The sequence below is a fragment of the Echinops telfairi genome, unplaced genomic scaffold (assembly GCF_000313985.2).
Source record: "Echinops telfairi isolate 266 unplaced genomic scaffold, ASM31398v2 ScPeMD7_5;HRSCAF=22, whole genome shotgun sequence".
In the NCBI taxonomy this organism is placed as follows: Eukaryota; Metazoa; Chordata; class Mammalia; order Afrosoricida; family Tenrecidae; genus Echinops; species Echinops telfairi.
In genome coordinates, this window is record NW_022103901.1 from 24,412,268 (window position 1) to 24,433,921 (window position 21,654).

A 21,654-nucleotide genomic window follows, 5' to 3' on the forward strand; every position below is an offset into this window, starting at 1 on the left:
GATAGATGTGCTTTACACAATTGATCTATGTATTGTGATGAATTTTATGAGCCCCAATAAATTGATTAAAAAAAAAATACTATGGCTTGGGTAAAGCCCACCTTCACCCTCAGGGTAGCATCCTTGCTTTTCAACATTCTAAAGAGGTCTTGTACAGCAGATTTACCCAATGCAATGCATCTTTTGATCTCTAGAATTCTGTTTCCATGAGCATTGATTGTAGGTCCAAGCAAGACAAAATCCTTGAAAACTTCAACCTTTTCTCCATTTATCACGAGGTTACCATATTGGGTCAGCTGTGAGGATTTTGGTCTTTTTTACATTGACTTGTAATTCATATGGAAGGCTGCAATCCTTGATCTCCATCACCAAGTCCCTCAAGTCCTCTTCACTTTAAGCAAGCAGGGTTGTGTCATCCGCAAATTGCAGGTTGTTAATAAGCCTTCCTCCAATCCTGATGCTGCATTCTTCTCCATGTAATCCAGCTCCTCTGATTATTTGCTGACCCAAACCATGGTATTTTCCATTGTCTCATATGCATGTGAAAATTGGACATTGAATAAGGAAGATCGAAGAAAAATTGATGCATTTGAATTGCTCTGCTGGCAAAGAATATGGAAAGTACCATGGACTGCTAAAAGAACAAACATTTGCTTTGGAAGAAGTACAGTCAGAGTGCTCCTTAGAGGCAAGGATGGCAATCCTTGGTCTTCTATACTTTAAACATATTGTCAGGCGAGTCCAGTCCTTGGAGGAGGACATCATGCTTGGTCAAGTGGAGGGGCAAATAAAAAGGGGAAGGTCCTCAATGAGATAGATTGACACCATGGCTGCAGCAATTGGTTCAGACATGGGAACAATTGGGAATGGCAGGGGTATGGGAAAATGCTCTTTCTGTTGTGCCTGGGTTCTTTATGGGTCAGACTGACTCAATGGCACACAACAACAGCTCTTTATAGGCATAGACAGCTTCATCTTTCTCCTGCAGAGGAGCTGGTGGTTTTGAACTGCTGACCTTGTGGTTAGCCACCCAACGTGTAACCTCCTATGCCACCAGGGCTCCCAATCACAAAACAATAACAACAACAACAACAACAAAAACTAGTTGTTAAGTTGATTCTAATGCATGGCAACCCTGTGTGTTACAGAGAAAACCATAGGGTTTTCTTGGACATACTCTTTATGGAAGCAGACCACTAAGCCTTTCTTCCATGGCACTGGTGGTGAGTTTGAATCAGCAACCTTTAGGTTAATAGATGAGGATAGACTGTTTTGTTTTTTTTTCCCCATCCAGGGACCTTACCAGACACATTTTATTTTAAACTTGGCATCTTGCAGGTACTAGTTGTGTGCCATTGGGTAAGCCACTTGACCTTTCTAGCTCCCTTTTCTTTATCAATAAAAGTACCACCTTATACAGTTATTATAAGGGTTAAAGAAATAGATGCTGATAAATTGTGGCGTGCAATGTTTGTCACAGCAATTCCTCCACGAATGGCCATTCTCTGCCTCTTACCAAATAGCAACTGAAGAAACAGAAGGGCCGGGTGGGTCTGATGCGAACACCAACATTCCCCTCTTCTCCCTGAGGCAGGATGTTGCCCTCGTCGTCTACAATCTGCAGAGAGATGGCAGGTGTCCGGAAAATACACAGCCAGGTAACCTCATCAGCTGAGCCTGGTGTTGCTAACCCAAGTGTGGTAGTTACATAATCTGGTGTCAATCTGAGACTTGGGAGTGAAGGGGTGGAGTTTGGTCTGTCAATCAGGTCATGGTTTGATGACCTTATTTGGAGGCGCTAAGGAGATAAATAGCTTGCTGGAGGCAGGACACAGGCTCACTCCCAGAGAGACTTTCTACTGACAAGACTGATGGAGCTATGCTGATGGCAGCCAGGACCCTGGAGCTGGAGGAGCCCCAGAGAGACCCACACCAGCACAGAAATGCTTCTACCACCTGGATCCACAAGACTTCCCGCTCATTGTCCTGTGATCTTCCTGCATTCAGCATCATTGCATGTGTTGCATGAGCCTGGAGAGGAATTTATAGATTGGTATCGGGCATCTGGGCTAATATCAGAGTTATGCACTTGATCTGGACTGGGCTGGATGCTTTCTCAATATTCAATTGCTCTTGTATATAAAGCTCTTTCTTAAACACATATGAGTATCTATGAATTTGTTTCTCTAGTCAACCCAGACTAGCACACCAAGGGTATAGGTCTTACTCCTCTTGAAACCAAGCCTCAGCACCAGCATCTGGGTGAGGCCGCCTACCTGCACATCATAAGGTGGGGATGCTTTCCCCATGGAGCCAGATTTGATGTTCTCCCCTTTTGTATTGGCACAGATCACAACCTGGAGAGAGACAGTGCAGTTAGGAGGAGGCTTAGTGCCTTATTCCCTTCGCCTCCTGCTTCTCTGTTTGCCCCTGCCTCCTAGCTCTGTCCCTCTTTTGCAATGTTCTTCTTTCTCTCGCTCTTCCTTCCTTCCTTTCTTCCCCCCCCTTGACTTTTGTCTTCTCTTCCTCCCCTCCACCCTCTTCTTCATCTTCCTTTCTCATTTTCCTTATTTCCTCCCCCCTTTCTTTCCTCTCTTCTCGATCACCTTTTCATTCATCTTGTCGGCCTTTTCCTCACTATCACTATCTCACTATCTTTCTCACCTTCTCTTCTCCTTTTCTCCTCCATTTTCACCTTTTCTTTCTATAATCAACATTTACTGGGGACTCTAAATGGGCCACCACAAGTCATAAACTTAGGGTGTCCCTAAGCCAAAGGACTCAGCGGATCCCCACACCTCCAGCAGGACAGCTGTAGAGCAGCCTGCTTAGTTAGCATCCTGGCCTCCAGACTACAGACTGCTGTCTGTCCTGGGGGAGTTCTATCATACCCTTTGGCCATGAGAGTTGGTTTGCAGACAGTGGTTGAATTTTGAAGAAAGTAATTACACCTTTGACTTTTTGATTCTATACCTTCAACTCTTCTCTTCAACCTTTCCCATTCCAAACCTTCAACCAACCTATCGGGCAGTATATACCCATAGCCTTGCTCTCAAATCTCAGGAAATTTCAAAACATAACCAACTCAGAAACAGCAAACTGCTGAATTTTTCAAGCTTTTTTCCCTCAGAAATATTTTCATGTAGCAAGATATATATAGTTGCATCTCCCCTTCCCAGTGGCACCATGTTCAGGTGCTTGACAATGAGCTTAAAGGTGAGCAGTTCTGGACTCCCCAGAGGTACCTCAGAAGACAGTTCTGGAAATCTGCTTCAGATTGAGAGGCCTGTGGACCAGAGCTTACTGCACACTCACGGGCGGGCGCCAGAGTCAGCGAGACTCAATGGCAACTCACAGCAGCAATAGCAGGATCTAAGATCTGCGATTTACTCCTTCAAACCCACAAGTGAGAAAAGCAGATGTCATTTTGTCACCAGCTTGTCTCTCTGTGGGCATGGCAGTCTCCCTGGGATGAGGCCAGGCCAGCTGGAGTTTGCTGCAGGCTGCACTTGCTGCCTGAGGTGTCTATTGGATGAGACCCGGGGAGGAACCTGGCCCAACAGCACTTACTGTTTCAGACTGGCCGTAACCTTCATATAGCTCCAGGCCCGTCTGGCTCTTCCACTTCTCCCTCACGTCAGGATTGAGGAATTCCCCTCCCGTCACGCAGTGCTTCAGACTCTGAAACTGGTACCTTTTGCAGCCGGGAAGATGAATGGCTGATCTCAGGATCCCCACTCCACCCTTTCCCCCAGAATTGCCCCCCCAATCCAGGTGTCAGTCTCGTCTCTCTATAAAGCACTAGAGGTTCAACACCCATGTCTTACAATCTTCTCTGGGTACCTGGATGCTATGGCTTCAAAGAATGTTCCCCATGGACAAAATTAATCCCGCCTGAGTTTCAATAAACTCAGAGCCTCACAATATGCTTTGATATAATATGCGGAGCTCCAGATGAATTGGAAACACACTAAGTTATAATAAATTGATCATGACAAAAATTTGATAAAGAGATAATTTATAATGTGGAAAGACAAAGCTTTTCTTAAGAATCTCCAAATTTAGACAAATAACCCCCAAATCCCTAAAGATATTTAATTATTGATCCCTAAAGATATTTAATGATTTTAACATATTTAATATATTGAAATAAGATTCTTGTTTAGCCTGACCACTACCCAACATGTAAAAATCAGTGCTTGCAAATGAATTTTAAAGCAATTTCCCCCCCTTTTGGATTGATTTAGTTTTCATTAAATAACATAATATTATTAAGAACAATTGTTCAGTTGGCTCAGGACTGGCTGAGCCATTGTTTCTTTCCATTGAACATGGGGTCACTATGAGTGAGAACAAGGGGCCCCCAAAGTACTAAACAGATAGGCCGTACCTGGTCAAATCCTCCTGCACAAGCAGCCGGAAGATGGTGGGAACACAGCAGAGAGTGGTAATAGGAAACCGGGCGAGAGTCTAAACAAAACACAAAGGTTGGAAGATGAGTTACTGAGGTAGGACTTGCCAGAGATGCGCTGGGTCCTTATGTTCTCGTGACTGAGAAGTCTGTGTGGGAGGCAGCCTCTAAAAAGACCTTGGCTGTTGTCTTGGGCATGTGTCCTTTCCCTCCCTTGCTTGAGTCAACCACTCTGTGGGAAGCACTGTCACAACAGTCCTATGAAGAGGCATTGTTTTCTTAGTATATGTGCTGCCGAAGCGAGCACGAGGCATTGTTTTCTTATAGATGAGGAAGCAGCAGTGAAATGACTTAGGGGTCACACAGCTAACAAGTGGAGATGCTGGATCTGAGGACAGCTCTGATGGGCTGCACAGCCTGGGCTATAAACAACTAGCGGGTACACATCAAACTCACTGCCATCAAGGCGAGTCCGATGCACAGTGACCCTATAGGGCAGAGTCGAAATGTTCTTTAGGATTTCTGAGCCGTGAGTTGTTGGGGAAGCAAGAAATGTCTTATTTCTTCGTGGAGCAGTGGGTGGGTTCTACCTGCTGACCCTGCGGTTAGCAATCTAACATGTAGCTCACTACATCACCAGGATTCCACTACGGGGTGGAGCATGGGCAGATGGGCCCTCTGTTTTAAGAAATGGTAGTTAGACTATGGAGGACAGAAAGAAAGAACGTGTCCTTACAGGGACATCAGTTCTTTCCCCTCCCCATGAGAAGACCCTGGAGGCTGGCCAGGAGTGATCAGAGGTTTAGATTGAGCAAAATAATCAAGCCCAACCTAATGGATGTTACCACATGGAATTGGGGGGTCAATTATAATTTTGCTCAAGCTTTTAAGAAATAAATACAGTTTTGACATGATCATGAAGGGAAAGAGAGGGAGGGGAGGCACTTATACAGGAAAAGCATAGTATGGAAAAATAGGATGGGCTTATGTCTAGGGATCTAGATAGGGAATAGTCAATGAAGAAAGATTATCAGGTGCGTAGAAGCCAGATTATGGGAGTTCCTGAGTGCTTGCTAGTTAATATAAGCATTGGATCTGCCAATGATTCATGCCATTCCTCTTACAAACATGAAACCTCTTTCTCACTCACTGGCACTCAACACATCGTGGTGGTTTTGTTAGGTAGCTAGAGGCAGAACTAGGGGTTGTCCCTCTACACGTCAAACCTTCCCTCCCCCATTACAGGAAGTTGGAAGCTGCTTAAGGTTGGAGACCATACACACATTCAGGTCTTTGAGACAGGAAGCCGGTAAACCTGGGTGGGACCCTCTCTAGGCCAGGTGGGCTTAATTCAGCCAATGGGGCCCTGAAAAGCCCGAAGTTTTCTCTCAGTTCAGTGTGGCCAGACCACAGTCCCGCGCAACTATGCAATGAACTCTGTCTGGCTTGTGTTCCATTTACTGTAAAACCCGAAAGTTCTTCTAGCCTTTAAAAAACTCACTTGGATCACAAACCAGGCTTCGGCGTGAATTCTTTCTCGAGTGAAGCCAATGACCGAGGTATATTTCTCCCACGAGAGAGACCTAACCGTCTTATAGCTTACCTTCAGAATAACTTTGACATCCACACGGGGCAGTTCATGCACAAAGATGCAAGACCCATGGGGCCATGCAGAAAAGAGGGTCCAGGCCGCCTTCACCCAGCCAGTGTCAGTTGTGTTCCAGAAAATGTCTGAGTCGGTCAAGGCCACCCACCTCCTGCCAAGAAATAAAATTTGTATCGTCAGGAATCCCTATGCCTTTCACAAGGATTCAACTTCCTTTCCCCTGTTAATCAGAGGCCTGCCCATAGTGGGGCCTCACTCGCATTGATCAAATGTGGAAAAGACCCGTAAAGCCAATCATTTGCTCAGCAAGTGTTTATTGAGCCCCTTCTAGTTACGTATGTCCTAGGCTATAAAATCCAGATTGTTTAAAGACAAATCCCCTATTTTCAAGGAGTTCACTGTCTAGTGGGAGTGATACAGGAGAAAACAAATCATCTCAATGCTTTGTGACAAGTTCACTTTGCTTACTCCGTCAACATGATTTGGCACATAGGCTATGATGGACGTTAGGGATATAGAAATGAACAGAAAGTTTTGTCTTGAAGAGCTTGTAGTTCAATAAATACAACAAACACCCGGGAACACCCTGAAGAACATCCATCAAGACAGGAACTGCAGAATCTTATGTCATGACAGACAATCTAACACAGAGCCCAGGGTTGAGATGGGGTCTTAGAAATGCTTTTGTACAGGAAGTGACCCCTGGGTTAGATGGAAACCTCTGTGGCGTTAAGTCACACAGGTGAGGCATGAATGGAGGCCACCCTAGGAAGGGGAAAGAGTTCTTGAAAACATGGAAGACAGAAAAAAATGGTTTCATTCTGCAGTTCCAGCTTCCCATGGGCTCTTTCTTCTCAGTATTCAAGGTCTCCTCAATGTCAAAATGCCCGGTCCTTAGACCTCCTCTCCCTTCAGTGGATAATTCCCTCCTCCCCTAATCTCATCCAATCTCATAGCTTTCAACACTACTTTGTTGCTGATGCTTCAGTGTGAATCTCTCTTATAGACGCTAGTCCAGAACGGAACACGCTTGCCTTCCTTTTCCTGACCTCTCAAGTTTTCTACCTGTGGCAGGTGTTTTATTACCACTTTTCCATTGCTCATTTAGGTAGAAAAAAATGTGAGCACCCCTTCTCTGACAGGTTTCCTTCCACAGGGTCTAGCCTTTGTAAGTTTTACTGGCTATCCAACTACCTGCTCAGCATATCCCCCTTTAACTAGGCTATAGAGATGTCTGGAGCCCCCTGAGTGGTATTCAGCTGCCAATCCAAAAGTTGGGGGTTCAAGTCCACCAAGAGGTTCTTTGGAAGAAAGACCTGAGAATTTGAAAAATCAGTCTTTGAAAGCCCTGTGTGCGTCAGTTCTACAATTTGTTTCCCGGTATGGAGATATCTAATAGGCATCTCAAACATCCTATGTAAAAAATGGGTGCCTTGTTTTCTTTCCATTTGAACAGTAACTCTCACCGACTCCCTTCTTGATGATTCCGACTGCCCACAAACCTTGGAATTGTCTTTTTGACTCTTCTCTTCCTCTCTAATCCCATATTGACTCTGTCTGCAAATCCTATTAGGCCTGCCATTCGGAATCTCAACTCCGTTCAGAATCTCATCTCTTCTCACTCCTTCCATTGCTATTTCCCTTATCGCTTACTACCATGATCTCTCAGTATGATGATCTCCTGCTTAATCCATTGCCCACTACACGTTTCTTTTTACTCAGCATTCCAGGTGGTCCTTTAAAGAAAAAGAAATCAAATAATGTCGCTTGTTTGCTGAAGGCCATCCACTGGCTTCTTGACTTCATCAGATTAAATGAGAGAACCTCCACTCTCCCACGGACCCACCAAGGGAGCTCCCTCCCCACCCCCCACCCCCGTACCTTCCACTGGCCACAAAACCCAGACTGTAGCTGCCCTGGGTGTGCTCGGCCATCTTGGGAGCTCCGGTGGTGCCACTGGTAAAGTAGATCGCCAGTGGGTCTCCACTCTTGGTCCTCACGCAGTTGTGCTCTGTGGAGGCTTCTCTGTAAAACGTGAAAGTGCCAGTCATAAAAATAACAGCAATACCAAGCATATAGGAGTGCTTCGAAAAGTTCATGGAAACATTCCATTACCCTTTACTTACATTTTCCCCCCATGGTTTGTTTTTAAGCTCTCTTGTATTTATAACCATAATACTGGCTGCTATTTTGATGCATCCCATTGTCAAGCATCATGGTGAGAGCTCACACTTGCATTGTCTCTCATTCTTACCAACCCCTCACTGGGTAGGTGCTAAAACCTCTCTCTAGGTCAGGAAAGTGAGGCTCCAAATGGTGAGAAGACTCGAGTCAAAAGAGTCCATCCTTTTTGGCGAGAGCTTGAGGACTTTTTGGTGGGTCACACACAGGCCCACGTGCCTACCTAGTTGGGCATGGCCTCCCCTCTCTTCCACACCACTTCTGATGACTTAGGGATAGTCTCTAAAGGACACTCCAATTTTGGAGGCGTAAGATCTGGGTAAATCCTAGAGTAGTATGCACAATCATCTAACCCACGGGTTCTCAATTCTGACTGCACCTTAGAATTATCTGGTATCTTAAATTCTGTGCGCTGCTGTCTCACCAGTGGCACAAACAGGAGGCTTTAAAGAACAGAAATTTATTTTCCTACACTTCTGGAGGCTAAGGATGGTACAGAGCCCGGTAATGTTTTGTTCAGAACTGATTTGATGGCACCTAACCACAAGGACATCCAAACACCTGTCACTACTTAAAGATAGCAACTGTGCTAATGTTAACTAGCTAAGGACACAGATAAAATTAACTTACAACTGGAAAGTGTAAACAACAACAATAAAACCATTGCTTTGGCCTGGTCTAAAATGAAAGACTTTTTGAGTGTGTTGCTGTCGTAGGAGGCTTGGTGGCACTGCTGGGTAAGCTTTGGACTGCTAACTGCTGCTTCGGCCCTTTGAACCCACCAGCTGCACTGAGGGAGAAAGATGAGGCTACCTGTTGCCATGAAGACTTACAGTCCTGGAAACCGTTTACAAGCTCATCATGGGTCAGAATGGACTCTATTGTCAGCAGGGTTTTTGTTGTGAGGCATGTTTCACCCCCCAGTGACCCCATACGCAACAGAACAGAACACTGCTCTGTCCTGTGACATCCGCACAGTTATTACTAGGTTTGAGCCCCTGCTGGCAGCCACTGTCACTCTATCTGAGTGGCTCCTTTATCACTGACCTTCTATTTCACCGAGCATAATGGCCTTTTCCAGGGACCGGTCCCTCATGATCATATGTCCAAAGTAATTGAAAGGAAATCTCATATTTGCTTCCAATTAGCATTCTGGACATACTTCTTCCAAGAGAATTTTGCTTATTTTTCTGGTAGTTTGTTGTATAGTTAGTATCCTTAGGATTTCTAAGATTGTAAATCTTTACAGATGCAAACAGTTTCACCTTTCTACTGAGGAGCAGCTAGTGGGTTTGAACCATTAACCTTGCACTTAGTAGGTTAGTACTTAACCCACCACACCAGCAGGGCTTCTTACATGTTGTTTTTAGGTGCCAACTTACAGTGCCCCTATGTAAACAGAACATTGCCCAGCCGTGTGTCATCCTCCCAAGGGTGCTTATGATTGAGCCCATTGATGCAGCCACTGTGTCAGCTCATCTTGTCCAGAGTCTTCCTCTTCTTTGCTGCCTGTCTACTTTACCAAACATGGTATTCTTCCCCAGGGACAGGCCTCTTCTGACAACATGTTCAAAGTGCGTGAGACGAGTCTCAATACCCCATTCTTCTTCCAAGACGGATTTGTTTGTTTGCGTGTTGTTGGCAGTTCATGGTATGTTCGATGTTCTTTGCCCGCACGACAGTTCAAATGCATCGATTGTCCTTTGGTCGTCCTTATCCAATGTCCAACTTTCACAGGCATATAAAGCAATTGAAAAGACCATGGCTTGGGTCAGGTGCACCTTCGTCCTCAAAGTAACATCCTTCCTTGTCAACGTTGTAAAGAGGTACAGCTGATTTATCCAATGCAATGCATCGTTTGGTCTCTTGATTGCTGCTTTTATGGACATTGATTGTGGATCCAAACAAGATGAAGTCCTCAAAAACTTCAATATTTTCTCCATCTATCACGATGTTACCTATTGGTCCAGATGTAAGGATTTTGGTTTTCTTGATACTGATTTGTAACCCATACAGAAGGCTGTAATCCTTGATCTTCAACAGCAAATACTTCAAGTCCTCCTCACTCTCAGCAAGCAAAGTTGTGTCATCTGCATATATCAGGTTGTTAATAAGCCTTCCTCCAATCCTGATGTGGTATTCTTCTTCAGATAATCCAGCTTCTCTGATTATTTGCCCAGTAGACATTTTGAATAAGTATAGTGACAAGATACTATGCTTACACACACCATTCCTGATTTTAAACCATGCAGTATTCTCTTGTTTTGTTCCCATAAATGCCCCTTGATTCATGTAATTTCTGCATGAGATACCCATTTTTCTCAAAGCTATCCATAGTTTGTTATGATCCATGTAATTAAATGCCTTAGCATAGTCAATGAAACACAGAAGTAAATATCTTGCTGATATTCTCTGCTTTCAGCCAAGAGCCATTTGACATCAGTATTGATATCCCTTGTTCCATGTTCTCTTCTGGATCTGGCCTGAACCTCTGGCAGCTCCCTACCAGTATACTTCTGCAACCATTGTTGGATGATCTTCAGCAACAATTTGCTTGTATATAGTATTCATAATATTATTTGATCATTTGAGCATTCTGTTGGGTCATCTTTCTTTGGAATAGGTACAAATATGGATCTCTTCCTGTCAGTTGGCCAAATAATTGTTTTCCAAATTTCTTCACATTGAAGAGCGAGTGATTCCAACACTTTATCAGCTTGTTGAAACATTCCAGTTGGTGTCCATCAATTTCTGGAACTTTGGTTTTGACTAACGCTTTCAGTGCAGTTTGAACTTTTTCCTTCAGCACCACTGATTCTTGCTCACATGCTACCTCTTGAAATGGTTGATAGTCAACTAGTTCTTTATGGTACAGTGACTATGGATTCTTAATACATAGCATCTCTTATTTATAGCATCATGAACTACCAACTGTGTATTGACCACCATGTAGATTTTTTTATTTACTCTGGGTAATAGCTGTATAATAGCTAGTTGAGTACATGACGCTATCTAGAAGGTCAGTTGCTTGAATCGACCAGTGGCTCTATCAGAGAAAAATGTGACCCTCTGCTTCCATACAGCTTTATAGCCTCAGAGACCCTATAAGGCAGATCTGTTCTGTTCTATTGAGTCTCTATGAATCAAAATCAACTGATGGCAGTGTCTTACAGTTTGGGGTTTTAAATAACTATCATCGCCATTACAGAGACAAATACCAAAAACAATCCCTGAAAACCAGCCAGAGTTCCTGCTGTCCAGGAGATTCCAATTGATAGTAACCCTGTCGGCCAGAGTAGAGGCACCCTTGTGAGTTTCTCACTGTAACTTTTTATGGGAGTGGAATGCCCTGTCTTCTTCAGGTAGAACAGCTGGTGATTTCAAACTGCTGACCTTGTGATTAGCAGTACAACAGGCAACCCACTGCACTGCCAGGACTCCTATAGAGGCAAATAAGACACAGCAAAGCTAGTGACATTTTGTATTAAGTCTGGGTACTTTAGAGAAACAAATCCACAGAAACTCATGTATAAAAGAGAGTTTTATATAAAGGTTAAGAGTGCATCAAGAAAACATCCCAACCCAGTGCTGCCCAAGCCCACGAGATTAACCCATATGTCCAACACCAATCCACAAAGTCCTCCTCCATCTCACAAAACAGACACAACGACGCCGACTGCAGGAGGAAAGTTGAGTCAGTGAGCGTGTAAGCATCTCAGCACTGGCAGGGGTCTCCATATGGGTGCTCCAGCACCCAGAGCCTGCATCGGGGTAGGTCCATGCGGCTTCTCCTTGGGGATGTCTTGCTGGAAGTCAGCCTTGCAAGCTGAAGCAGGTAACTGCTAAGGCAGCTGCACCCTGGTGCAGCCATCACAAAGCAGGAGACCCGAGAAACTAGAAAGGCAAGGCTCACCATGCCATTTATCCCTCCGCCCTTCAATTAATCCCACATGTGCTTATCGGCCTGGTTGGCACAATAAACTAACTCACACCTTCAGTACTGAGTGAGCGAGTGACCTTGAACAACCTTACAGTAGTTCACTAGGAACATGCCTCAGATCATTCTGGCTACCAAAGTGAAAGTTCCCCTCTGCTTTCAGTCCCTGCGTGCAACCAGTAATGCTTTGTATTGTCCTCAAGGGGAATGGATGCCTTGACTTCATTGTGTGTACGTTTTCCTGGAGAGCCCCAACTTACCGGAGGAGTTCTCTGAAATTCAGCCAGCCAGATCGATTGCTATCTGATACCAACAGCTTGGTCTGGAGGGAGGGGCAGTCAGCACTAATGGCGTCCACCCGAGGAACCAAGGAGTCACTGGTGATAATGATCTTGGCCCTGGATACCTGCAGCCGGTACTTGAGGTCCTTCTCCGTCAGCTGAGAGACACCAGGGATCATGACGGCCCCTGACATCACACAAAGAGGAGATGATGGCTTGGCAGTAGGGGAAGAGAGAGACCTCTGTGGAGAGGTCCAAACCTAGTAACCCCCTGGGGAGATGGGAGGAAAATGGGGCTGGACAGGGTTGGATTGTCTGAGCTGAAAAAGATAACAGTAATATTCGTAAGGGCATCTCAAAAATGTTTGTGGAATTAAAGGCTTTGCCTTGTCTCATTTAACCCCTACCACCCTGGGAAGTAGACACGAATGATCATATCTATTATGCAAGACCTATTCCAAAATCAGAAGTTCTGGTAATACTGGCCCTCATTCCTGCCCGAAGCATTCGGTTGAAGCTGAGAAGCAGCTGCTATTGTTAGAAGAGGCAGGGAGTCTCTAGCTTTCCTCATTTGCAACACTGCCTGGTTCCTGTTAACAAGCACGCTTCAGAGGGTTGAGCAACAAGGTAGGAAGAAACCATCTCCCTCCCCTGAAGAGTCGTTTTGCTCCATTCTCCAAACAAAAATGTTTTGGTGGGTTGTGTAGGCCCTGACCCAGAATGTCTAGCCGTGCTTACTCACCTGTCCGCATGCACGCCACACTCACCAGCCACCACTCTGGGATCCGAGGGAGCACCAGCATCATCCTGTCCCCAGGCTGCAGGCTACACACGCCCTGCAGCACGTTGGCCGCCTTCCTGGACTGCTTCCCCAGTTCCTCAAAGCTCCACTTGACCTCTGTTCCCAGGCCATCAACCCACCAGAATGCAGGGTTTGGAGGCCGGTGTCCATCCTACATAATAGTAGGCAGAAATGAAATAAAAGTTGTTTGCTTAATATATATTTGTTTTATTTTTTTAAAAAATACTTAGAATTTTTAATGTTTTACACTAGTTAGTAGAGTCACAAAAATCAGAACAATACGGAAAGAGATTGAGACGTTGTCTCCCATCACGTGTGCTATCTATCTATATTTGCCTAGATGTGTAACTACTTCGATTAGTTTCTTACATATCCTTCTAGCTCTTCTCTATGCAAATGCAAGTATATTTTTTGTTTTCCATCCCATTGTGTTACAGTAAAAGATCGCGTCCCTTGCATTGCCCTACACCTTTCCTACTGACTGAATTCTCTGCCATCCAAGTCCCTTTAGACTTACAGCGACTCTACAGGACAGCAGGGTAGAACTGCCCTTGTGGGTTTCTGAGACTATAACTCTTTTCTGGAGTAGGAAGTCTTCTCTTTCTCTCACAGAGCAGCTGGTGGTTTCAAACTGCTAACCTTGCAGTCAGCACCTCATCACATAGCCCACTACATCAATTAGGGCTCTGAGGATCTGCTGAAAAAAGTAAGACCTTCGATTGACCCCATGGCTGCCACATTGGTTTCTAATGTAACAATGGTGAGACTGGCCCAGGACTGGGCAGCCTGTGGCTTGGTTACACAGAGGGTTGCTATGAGTTGGAACCAAGCTGATGACATCAAACAACATAATGACAACATCTTTCCTCTTCTTGATACCAGTCACATACCATAATAGTTGTGAGGAACAGAAGGATTTCTCTTAAGTTGTCTCCCCAAAATATGTACCAGACTTAGTTGTTTAAGAATGACTGTACAATAGGTGATCAGCGAAAGTAGGTCAGAGGTTATTCTCCTTAACATCAGCCATCTATAGTGGCTAGACTATTAGTCGGACTCACCCTAAATAAGACCCACTCCCTTCTGATAAGGAGAGTGGTGGTCTGTTTACTTGCAGGAGATACCAGAGAGGGCAAACCCGCCCAAGGGTGACCAAGGTTAGGTAGCCACTATCAGCTGTCTAGATCAAGCAGACACCACTGTTTATCCCACAACAAATGTGGGCACACCCCTAGGTCATCCCCCTCCTATTGATTGTATTGCCTATATCGCTACCCCTCCCTGTGACTTAGGCTATTGTCTGCTATCAGGGGACTTGCATGCCTCCCAGAATAGTAGTTGTCTGTTTTATTATATGAGACACCAGAGTGATCAAACTTGTTCTAGAATGAATTGTATTGCCCCTTTCTGTGATGTATGACTCTGTAATCAGATCCCCCTAAGTAATATGATGCGTGGTTAGCAATAAATAATGAGGCTCCCTGGTTCTCGGGAGGATGGCTGGCTGAGGGTGGCTGGCCAAGGGTGGCTGGCCGGAGGTGGCTAAGGAGGATGAAGCAGCGGCTTCTTCTCTGACGGCTAAGCCCCCTCCACGAGGACCATCAAGCCGGGCTGAGGTGAGCAATGCTACCATGAATTGCGTCTGACTCCATTACTTGACTCCATCCTTTAACTCTCATGCTCTCTACGACTTTACTATAATCTCTACTTATCATCGCTGTACAATTGCGCCTACCGAACCTGTGATGTTTGGTGGGGTTCCCTCTTCCCTTTAACCCCACAAATAGTCACCATTTTAATGTGTGCCATGCGGTTGCTTTCAGGATAGCCATAGGGTAACATCATTGTCACTACTATCTAATTTCGGAACACTTTCATTTCTCCTCAAAGGAACCTTATCTCACCAGAAATCTCATCCTATTCCCTTGCATTCCTAACTCTCCTACCCCACATCTGGTTTTTTTTTAATATAAAATTTTATATTTAAAGTGCAATGGAAAAGTGAACAGAAATAAAACCAAACCAAGCCCACTGCTGTGGAGCCAGGGCCGACTCACAGTGACCCACGTGGCGTTTCCAAGATTGTCGCTGCTGATGGGGGCAGGAAGCTGTCTTTCATCCCAGATCTGCCCGTGGTCACCACCAGGGGTCCTGAACATCACTTATGCTATTGTTAGGTGCCAAAAGGTAACCATGAAATGCAGAGAGAAAGAGAGAGAGAGAGAGAGAGAGAAGTGGGGGGAGTGTGTGGGTGTGGGGCACAACAGACGGACATTGAAGGGGAAGTAAGGAAGCACAGACAGAAATCAGGATAATCTTACTCAGTTCTAGTTGATCACCATGGCTTGTGGAAAGCTCAGAGCCGGTGCCTTCTGTGTCCTGACTCAAGAGGGAGGGAGGTGCACAATAAAGAGAGAGCTGTAAAGACAGAGACCACACACCCAGACTTTCATCCTCACTGAGTTCAGGGGATCCTTGGGGAGTCCCAGGGGCCATCCCTGGCTCAGTGTGTGAGTCACACTCAGGGTCATGAGGCACTTTCAGGGGGTCCTTGGGGAGTCCCAGGGGCCATCCCTGGCTCAGTGTGTGAGTCACACTCAGGGTCATGAGGCACTTCATGGAACGAGTCCCGGTGGCACAATCGGTAAGCCCTGGGCTCTGAAATGCCGAGCTGATAGGAGAAAGAAGTAGTGGTCTGCCCTCATAAAGATGATGTTACCAGAATTAGGTTATTGTCTTTGCTGAGAGAAAGAATTGCTTTGGTCAGACACGGAGGCAACACTAGAGAATTATGTTAGGCTCTTGAGAAGGAAGGCATGACCTGAAGGGTAGCAGGGTCAGAAAGGTGACAACCCCAGCACATGTGGAAGTGGGTATCTGAGTTGCCACAGGGCATGAGGGGCTCTGGGAATTTCAGTCCGAGCATGCTCTGTTTTCACCACATGGCATATGTGTGCAAAGAAGTCTGGGGAGTGTAACCCCAAGAGCAAAATGCAGTTCACAAGGTGGCTCGGGTTCTTGGTGTCTGAGGCAATACCTGTGTACAATAGCTTAAAATATTTCAGAGAGAAGGTCTGACTCAAGGAGCTTCCTTGTTTGAACTCTGGTTCCACACACTTATACAAGGGAACTGCTCGTGCTTTCACCTCTTGTCTAGGCATCGCCATTAGTATTTCCTCGCCTTGTTTCAATTACAACCTTGGAAACCCTGTGGGAGAGAGCCCCACGCCTCCGAATCTACTAGATAGCAATGGGTTCCCTTTCTTGTTCTTTGGTTGGGTCTGTAGGGTCATTACGAGTCAGAATTCTCATTGACCTCCACAGGTTTCGTTTGTGGCTCACAACACTCAGTCATAATGGTTTGGGGGAAGAGACCCAGGATAAGCAAAGAACTCACTAAGACAAAAACCAAAATAGGAGGCTTTTCCATTCTCGACCTCAAGACCTATTACACAGCCATGGTAGTTAATACCGCCTGGCACGTGGAGCAGAGGAATCACAGAGAGGACTGCAGGGCTGACCCAATCCCAGCTATGTTGACCACCCCCCAGAAGAATGAATACAGAGGGCAGCACTGAAGCTATAGCCTGGGGAGAGTGGTGGGTCTGTCCAGACCACTGGGAGCAAACTACTAGGGAAAGAGAGAGAGAGAGAACCTCACCAAGGCCCACAAGCCCCGATGACAACATCCCTGCTCAGAGCAGCCAAGGCACAGAGAGGACCGTAGGGCCGGCCCCACCAGCAGACACAATGTCCCCTCACTGACCCACAGTGCTACGTGGGGAAGCACTGGAGACACAGCGTGGAAAGTGTGCCCAGTCTGCCCCCACCACACAGTGGAGGGGAACACGAAGGAAGCGCAACGGGGCAGCGAGGGGAGCAAAGTAACAAACTCCCCGAGAAATCCTGAACGTAGACTTCTGACTTGGGGAACAGGGCTTGGCACCGCATCAAACCCGATTGGAAAACATTCAGAAGGGTCAGCAGACAGACTTGGAACTATTTATAGGCATCATTACATGTGTTGCGTGAGTCTGAAGAGGAGTTTATAGACTAGTATTGGACAGATGGGCTAATATTGGACTCATGGATTTGAACTGGCCTGGGCTGGGATGTTTTCTTAATATCCAATTACTTTTTTATATAAAGCTCTTTTGTATACACATATGAGTGCCTATGAATTTGTTTCTTGAGTCAACCTGGACTAACACAAGGCCTAAAGCCCATCTGTAGACAATTGGACATTCCCTTACAGAAAGGTCACAAGGAAGGGACAATTCAGCCAGGGTGCAGTATAGCACCTATGAAACACAAGACATTGTTCTAGTTTTTTAATGCTTCCTCCCCCGCCCCCAATCATGACCCAGTTCTACCTTAAAAATCTGACTAGACAGGAGTACGTAATTGGTACAGATAAGAACTCTGGACACATGGAATCCAGGAGAGATAAAACCCTCAGGAACAGCAGTGGGAGTGTTGATACCATGGGGGTAGGGGTCTGGGGGGTGAGAAAGGGGGACCTGATCACAAGGTTGAATATATACCACCCCCTCAAGGGGGATGAATAATAGAAATGTGGGTGAAGGGAGACAGTGGATGGTGTAAGATATAAAATAACAACAATAATACATAATTGATCAAGGGTTCACGAGGGTGTGAGGGTGGGGGAGGGAGGGGAAAAAAGAGGAGTTGATACCAAGGGCTCAAGTAGAAAGAAAATGTTTTTTAAATGATGATGGAAACATACGTACAAGTGTGCTTGATACAATTGAATTATGGTTTGTTATAAGATCTGTAAGAGCACCCAATAAAATGATGAGTAATAACACAAAAATAACACCCGGCGCTGGTACAATGATAGGTACACAGACCAAAGAAACAGAATAGAAAATCCAGAAATAAAAGCATCCACCTACAGACATTTGATCTTCAACAGAGAGTCAAAAACATTACGTGGGGAAGAGATGTTCTCTTCACTAATGATGCTGGCAAAATTGGGAATCCATAAGAGGAAGAATGAAACAAGACCCATACCTCAATCCATGTACCAAAATGAACTCAAGATGGATCAAAGACCTAAATGTAAATCTCAGAGTTATAAGGGCCATCAATGAGAAAATAGGGACTAACATAAGGGCCCTATTGCAGGGCATTGACACAAAACAGATGATTGTGGGGCCTACTAAAATAAGACACTATGTGCATCAAAAGACTTCATCAAAAGAGTACAAATGACCTATGCAGCAGGGGAAGAGTTTTGGCAATGACGCAATGGATGAGGGACCACGCTGTAAAATCCATAGTAATTTACAATAACTCAATAAGGAAAAGACAAATAACCCAACTAAAAACTGGGCCAAGGACACATGACATCAAATGGCTACATCTATGAAGACATGCTCGCCATCACTAGTCGTCTGGGAGATGCAAATCCAAGCAACAGTGAGATCCCACTTTACACCAATAGTGACAGATAAAATCAAGACAAAACGAGACAGAAAGCAACAAGTGTCGGAGAGGGCACAGGGAGGTTGGAACGCTCATACGCTGCTGGTGGGACTGTAAATATGTACAATCACTGTGGAAAGCAACATGGCACTGCCTCAAACAGGTGGAAATAAGAATTCCATACACTTCAGCTGTCCCTCTGCTGGGCATACGCCCTAAAGATGTTAGTCTCAGCTCGGACAAACAGAGGCACATCCGTGTTCATTGCAGTACTGCTCACAATAGTAAGAAGATAGAAATGTCCATCAGTAGAAGAATGGATAAAGAAACTTGAATACATACACCAAAGGTACCCAGACAATAGAACACTATGTATCCCTAAATGCAGTACTGTGCATCACTAAAAAATTGAATGGAAAGCTATGGATTGGATAATGGCGTAGTATGTATGCATCACTAAAAACAAAACAGAACAAAAAAAAGATGAAACCATAAAACGCAAAGCACAAATTGATGTGGAGAACATTAAGCTCAGTGAAATTAGTCAATCACAAAAGGACAAATATGGTATGAGACCATGATTGTAAGAAAAAGAAATAGAACAAAAACCCAAGCCAAAGTCATCCATACCAAAGGGAACATCGTTTTGGAGATGACCAAACAGGGGAGGGCAAGAGAGGGAAGACGAAGGAATAGACCAGAGGGTCTATTGACAAGTATTCGCTTCAGCGAAGGTGGCAATCCACAAGATGCGGTTTGAGAAGCAGTTTAAACTATTGTGCAAAAAATTGATCATCTAAAATGTAAAATTCCCCCCTAATTCACACAAAACAGATGAATACTAGGGATGATGTGTTTCTTCGTTCTTAGGTACAGGGACTCAGCAAGCTTCCCGGGGCCAAATCGCCACATCTACATGCCTTCCCTGGTGGCAAAGCAGAGTCCTTGTTTGCTTGCTAATCACAGGGTGAGCACTTTGAAAGCCCAAGCCACCTTGTGGGAGAAAGATGAAACTTTCTACTCCGATGAAGCGTCACAGTTTCTGTCACCCACGGGGCAGTTCTATGCCATCCTATGGGGTCGCTGGGAATTGGAGTCGATTTGATTGGGTGGCAGAGGGCTTGGGTTTTTGAGACATATCTTACACTCTCAAAAGTTCAATAAGTCAACGGCACTCGTGGGGGTGCCTGAGGTCAGTCTTAGGTGCCCACCATGGACAGCAGGACACCAGCAGGCTCACCTTTTCCATCTGGCTCCACACATCCAGCACATCATGGGCAAAGTTGAAGTACTCAGGCACCGGCTGCCTCCCCAGACTGATGGCTTCCCAGGTGGCCACCATCTCGGAAGGGACAGGTGAGGGGGGTGGCCGCCCTGGAGGCCCACAGAATCCTCGGGAACTTCTCAGGCTCTGGAGGAGCAGACTTCTCAGCCATAGTCGCATGGTGCTGCTGCCTGCCTGCCACCAGAGAAAGGAGAGAGCATTGCCCCTGAATGCCGGGCACAGGGAGCAAGCCGAGATAGAAGAGCAGGCTGTGGTGAGCCCTGCAGGTGCTGGTAGAACGTGCAGACACAATTTTGAGTTGTGGTCTCCGTTCTGCTGTGTGATATGGTCAAGTCGAGCCTGAGGTCCATCCCCTCCACCTCACACTAGCCAGGGCCACAGGTGCAGATGACCAGGAAGCAAGGTAAGCATGGGCTCCCTGTGCTTACTTACTAATCTGTAGTAAAATGCAAGTGAAACTGTTCGCTGCAGATTAATAACTATGCACAAGCAAGCTCATGGCTGCCTTGCTTATTGGCTAATCGGACACTGCCTAGCGTGTCCGTGAATCTGCCATTTAATAAGTCAGCACTCCACTCCCCAAGACTGAGTGCTTTAGAAGTACTCCCTCAGTCAGTCTGTGGCCAACGCTAAACCGGAAAGACAAAGGCTGCAGGGCAGTGCTGCCCAAGAGAAATCTAATGTGAATCCCGCATGCGATTGAAAAGATCCCTATTTGTTGCTGTGGTTGTTGTTAGGTGCCATTGGGTTAGGCTCAACCCAAAGTGACCCCACGTGACCGAGTAGAAGGACCCCATTGTGCTTTCTAAACCATCATCTACCCAGGAGCGGGTTGCTCGTCTTTCTCCTGATGAGCGGCATAGTGGGTTTGAACCACCCAACATTGAACCGTCGTGACACCAGGGATCTTGAAAAGGTCCCTCGGTGGTACAAACAGCGCATGTGACTGCTCACCTTAAGGTCATGACTTCAAGCCCACCCAGCAGCAGCACAGAAGGAAAGGCTGGAGATCTGCTTCCATTAAGATGCCAAACCAAACCGCTCACTGCCACGAAGCCAATTCGGACTCAGAGCGACCTTTAAGGTTCCAAGTCCCGAGCCATGCGCTAAGTTCTTGGGGAGGCCTCCCTGGGCCAGTTTTGTAAACCCCCTGTGACTGCAGCATGCCTTACCCAACCAGGACCCCGTTCCCGCTCTAGGCATCCCACCTGTAGCCATGGTGCATGCATCTGCTGCCAACCACGTATTTGTGACAGCTTTCCTTGGCCTCTCCTGTCCTTTCAAAGTTCTGTATATCAGCTAACCCTGGGATACCATTAGGACTTTATGCTGATGGCCTCTCTCAACCTGATTGTATGCCTTCAGCTTCTTGTCCTTGTCCTGTTTAAGCATTTAAGAAATGTGCCCTTTAAGAAAAGGAAGAAATCCCGGGGTGACAGTTCTACCTCTGTAACACGTGGGGCAACCATGAATCCACATTGCTTCAACCCCCAGCTAACGACAAGAACGTTGAAGGCTTGCTGGGAGCCAAACATTTTGAAAGTGCTTTATAAACATTTCATCGAATCCTTTGAACAACACTGAGGTTTTTATTTTCTCCACTTTATAGATAAAGAAAATACGTGAGAGGTAAAGTGACTTTAAGGTCTCAGGTAGGCCGAGGCTTCTGCCATGGCCACTTTGCTGTGCCTCAGAGATGTCCT

The 21,654-nt window shown here is 45.7% G+C and overlaps 1 protein-coding gene across 2 annotated transcripts in view; it reads right to left on the minus strand.

Moving 5' to 3' along the window:
- Positions 1 to 20,121, minus strand: part of ACSM5 (acyl-CoA synthetase medium chain family member 5) — a 26,853-nt gene extending 6,732 nt beyond the window's left edge. For both annotated transcript variants that reach the window (XM_045285249.1, XM_004705740.3), the window contains exons 1-9: positions 19,907 to 20,121; positions 13,159 to 13,369; positions 12,396 to 12,603; positions 7,899 to 8,042; positions 6,015 to 6,168; positions 4,391 to 4,470; positions 3,571 to 3,694; positions 2,277 to 2,357; positions 1,517 to 1,618 (exon numbers count right to left, since the gene is read on the minus strand). In XM_045285249.1, coding sequence (XP_045141184.1) covers positions 1,517 to 1,618; positions 2,277 to 2,357; positions 3,571 to 3,694; positions 4,391 to 4,470; positions 6,015 to 6,168; positions 7,899 to 8,042; positions 12,396 to 12,603; positions 13,159 to 13,369; positions 19,907 to 20,110 — 1,308 coding nt within the window. In that variant the 5' untranslated portion in view covers positions 20,111 to 20,121. The remainder of the gene's footprint in view (positions 1 to 1,516; positions 1,619 to 2,276; positions 2,358 to 3,570; positions 3,695 to 4,390; positions 4,471 to 6,014; positions 6,169 to 7,898; positions 8,043 to 12,395; positions 12,604 to 13,158; positions 13,370 to 19,906) is intronic.
- Between the last annotated feature and the right edge of the window lie 1,533 nt (positions 20,122 to 21,654).